The sequence below is a fragment of the Lottia gigantea genome (assembly GCF_000327385.1).
Source record: "Lottia gigantea unplaced genomic scaffold LOTGIsca_18, whole genome shotgun sequence".
NCBI lineage: Eukaryota > Metazoa > Mollusca > Gastropoda > Lottiidae > Lottia > Lottia gigantea.
In genome coordinates, this window is record NW_008708301.1 from 2,270,253 (window position 1) to 2,274,453 (window position 4,201).

General features: G+C 33.8%; 2 protein-coding genes across 2 annotated transcripts in view; one reads left to right on the forward strand and one right to left on the reverse strand.

Moving 5' to 3' along the window:
• LOTGIDRAFT_158863 (hypothetical protein) overlaps nt 1-3,009 on the forward strand; it is a gene marked incomplete at both ends in the record, with an annotated part of 9,962 nt that extends 6,953 nt beyond the window's left edge. The window contains 2 exons of the mRNA XM_009052283.1: nt 744-1,287; nt 1,392-3,009. Of these exons, the coding sequence (XP_009050531.1) occupies nt 744-1,287; nt 1,392-3,009 (2,162 nt within the window). The remainder of the gene's footprint in view (nt 1-743; nt 1,288-1,391) is intronic.
• A 199-nt stretch (nt 3,010-3,208) lies between these two features.
• Nucleotides 3,209-4,201, reverse strand: part of LOTGIDRAFT_158864 (hypothetical protein) — a gene marked incomplete at both ends in the record, with an annotated part of 2,824 nt that continues 1,831 nt past the window's right edge. The window contains one exon of the mRNA XM_009052284.1: nt 3,209-3,289. Coding sequence (XP_009050532.1) covers nt 3,209-3,289 — 81 coding nt within the window. The remainder of the gene's footprint in view (nt 3,290-4,201) is intronic.

Genomic DNA, 4,201 nt, shown 5'->3' on the forward strand with positions numbered 1-4,201 from the left:
AAATTCACTTAATTTAACGACTTAAAAAATGGAACTCGAAAGCAGACAACAATACATGATAGACAAACAAGAAGAGTTGAAAATAAAGTTGAGACAGTGCAATACATGCAGGAAAACATGGAGTAGAATCGATTCTTTTTTCAAAACAGCGAGCACAGTTCTAATGGTAGGAGTAACGGTGGCAACGGCCGTGACTGGTGGATTAATGCTTCCGGTCATCGTCCCAACCGTATTGGCTGCATTAACAGCCGTTCAAACGACCTCTTGCGGCCTCATCACTTTAGGTTTCACGAGCAAAAAGAAAGCTCATTATAAAAAGAAAACGGATATCTTGAATATGTATCTTAATCAATTGTACATCTTTTTCGAAAGATCGAGAGAAGACAAGAACATAACAGTTGAAGAATTAAAAGAATTCAATGAAATTTTGGACAAATTCCATACAGAAATATCAGCGGTCAAAATAAAGAAATAATCAAAAATATATACTTAAAAAAATATGAATAAAATCGAACTTGCAGACGTTGAAACATTGATAGAAAACGCCCTATTTTCCGATGTTATCAAGGCTATCTCTGATAAATTTAAAACATTCAAAAGACAAATTAAAATAGATGGAGAGATAGTCGAGGAAGGGAATCACAGACAATACATGTCACTCCTCGGTTTCAATGCCAAAACCTTTCACAATATCTTTTCAAATATGGACAAAAAATCCGATGCTTCCGATTGGTATTTTACAGGAAAAATAATTTTAATGAAAGACAATTTCCAAGAAATCAATAGGTCGAGAGTTGGTAGAGGAGGAACTGATCTACTTAAAAAGATAAATGAATACGAATGCAAAAATTGTTTCATTCCTACAGATGGTCATTGTTTTATCAAATGCGTCAATCGTGTTTTGAACAAAGATTTAACGTGTAAATTTCAAGAATACATCAACGGGTTTTCAAAAGCAAATAGAAAAGGAGTGATGACTTGTGCTAGAATGAAGGAATTCAACAAGAAATTTAACACTTCGTTTCAAATTTATAATCCCAAAAACAGACATTTTCACCCCAGAGACGTGCATGATGAATTAGATTGGGTTTTTTACTTACACAACTCGCATTTCTGTTTGATTAGAAGAAGCCAAAAAAGTTTGGGAATTCAAGAAATAGAAGACAATTACGAACAGGTGTGGAAAACGTGTAGAGACGACAACGCAGTAACACAGGTTTCACCTCTCAAACTAAACGTGCTTTCAAGTATGAGTGATGATGCGTTATTCGCTTGGGATTGCGAAACGTATTCAGAAAAAGACACGCGAAGAGCAATTCCTTATGCCTGCACTTTAATTAATTTAGAAAAACTAAGGAAAATGTTAAACAGAATAAATAATCTCTTTCCAGATTTAAAGCCGCCAGATCCCATTCCAGAAGAATTTTACTCATGACTAATATAGTAGAAATATTTGTAGGTACAGATTGCATCGATCAAATGTTGAAATATTTAGGTCAATATGATAGAAAGAGATTAATATTAATTTCTCATAACGGCAGTGGATTCGACAACTGGATCGTGCTTAAAAATGCAAAAAAACTAACGCATTGCCCTTTAAAAACACCCAGAGGAATTCTATCTTTTCCTTTATCTAATCCATACACGGATGAAGATTTACAGAAAAAATGGAAAAGACAGAAAGAAATAAAGGGTAATTATTTACAACATATTAATTTCACGTGTTCCTATCAACATGAATCCTCTAGTTTGGCTGCATGGGGAAATTCTTCCAATCTTCCCGCGAATTTGAGAAAGATTGCCGACGCAGATATCGCTAAATACACGCAAGACAACTGGGAGGAATTGAGACACGAATGGGAACCTTACGCCAAGAGAGACACTCTCTGTATGGGAGTTTGTTTGATAAAATACAACCAAGTCACGAAAGAAGTTGTAAACCAGAATATGTCCAATAATCTAACGGCTCCATCTTTATCTTTAAAGAGTTGGTATTATTTATATCATTACGATAAAGAAATGGTTGAAGAAGAGTGGTATAAAAATACTAGAATGGTTGCGAAACATACCGAAAAAGAAAATATAGAAAAAGTTTATTCGTACACAAATCCTTTTATAAGAAATTTTATCAGACGATCTATTAAAGGAGGAAGAGTTTCGGCAAATAGAAAATCATTTGAAACGAACAAAATGGATGAAATTTGTAACGTATTAAAGGAATATATTTCACAAACAGAAAGTAATAACATAATTGATTTATTCAAAGAATACAGCGCAAGCACAAAAGACAAAACGGAGGTTCATTCGAGACTTAAAAAAATAGAATGTACTAAACTAATGGCATTTGATGCTAACGGTTTATACGCTTCCGCCATGTCGGATTTAGACAGTGAATATCCGAGAGCGGAAAGTGGAAGACCGTTTCTACCAGAAGAAGAAAAAGAATTTGTAAAACTCTTCAATAAACAAAAATTCAGACCTAGAACAGCTATTTTAACAGTGTGGTTTGACTATCCCAAAAACATGTTCTTCCCACCGATACCAGCTAAAGATAAAATCACTTTCACGAATAAAGAAGGTAAAAAGGAAACTGGTAACAAAATCAGGTTCAGAAATGGTTTCTGTCACGACGTTTTAACATCGGTCAATATTCAAGAAATAGTGAAAGCCGGTGGACGAATTATTAGAATATTGGATGGTATAGTTTACGAAGAAAATTTTAAAACTCCACCCTATAGAGATTATATTTTAAGTTTGAGAGATCTAAGAAATAAATATAAACGAGAAGGTAATATCGTGGGTAGTAATTGCATGAAATTATTAGGTAATTCCTTGTATGGTAAATCAATTCAGAAAGATATATTCACAACTAGACATTTATGGAATGAAGCAACTTTACAGGCCAACTTTGATTCACCTATGAGAAAATTAATGATACTCAATATATTGTTGAAACAGAAATTGAAGAAAAAGAGATTACTACCGAAGATAGTAAATCTACACGACTAACACCTAGTCATTTGGGATCATTCGTTTTATCTCACAGTAAAAAAATAATGAACAATTTCATTCACGTCATAAATGGATTTTATAAACCCGAAATATACTATACCGACACCGATAGTTTGTACATTTCATCCAAAAATTGGAAAAAACTAAACAGAGCTGGTTTGGTCTCCGAAAAAGACTATTGCAAAGGTAAAAACGATTACGGTGACGGTGGAATTATATTTGGTTTATATTTAGCACCAAAAGTCAAATACAACATCGTTTTGACTTCTGATGGTGTCTTAAAAGAAAAGAAAACGTTTAAAGGTTATTCTAATGATAAGATAAGTGTAGAAGATTACGTTCAGTTAGCAAGCGGACATGATGTGTCGAACGAATGTAATAAACCATGGGAAAAAAGTTTCACCAATGGAGTAGTTATTCCAAATGATAAACAAACTAAAGTTTTTAGAAGTTATTTGAATAATGTTAAAAGAAAACCACCAAACAGTGAAGGAATTATGTATCCTTACAACGACAAAGATGAGTATAGTTTTGATGAAAACTATGAATTTGATGATTTCAATTATCTTACTATTCAAGAAGAGAATGAAGATTGTTTTAAATGAAGTTGAATGACAATTTCTTCGTTGCCAAAGTCTATGAACCTGTTTTTACCGTCTTTGATTTCCAGATTTATATCTTTGATCATGAAAGAATTGACTGGTAAATAGGTTGTTTGAAACGGTTTCTCTATAATTCTGTATCCGATCGGCACCGTAAAAGTCGGTATGCTGTATATGATTTGGCGTTTGTGCTTGTTGAAAAATCCACCGTTGATCAAATTACAGTGAATGTTGATCACGTCGATGTCGTTCTCGATGTTGGCCTTGTGCGGCGCCAATGTCGATTGCGCGTATATTCGTTTATCGAACCCTAGTAACGCATTCAACGATTTTTCTACGTTGAAATCGACTTGACTGTTATTTCTCAAGATCAGTTTTATTTTGTTCAGATTCAAATTACCTTCGAATTCGATATTGTTTTTACCGTTCACGCTTCCTGCGTATTCGGATAGGTATTCGTTGATGGCTACGTATTCGTAGCTCCCCGGTAGTAAGCTTATGGTTTCGAACGTAACTCCGTTATCCGTCGATATTTTTAGTTGATTGTTTTTTTCGTTGATGTTTCTAATGGAATTGTAAACAGAGAA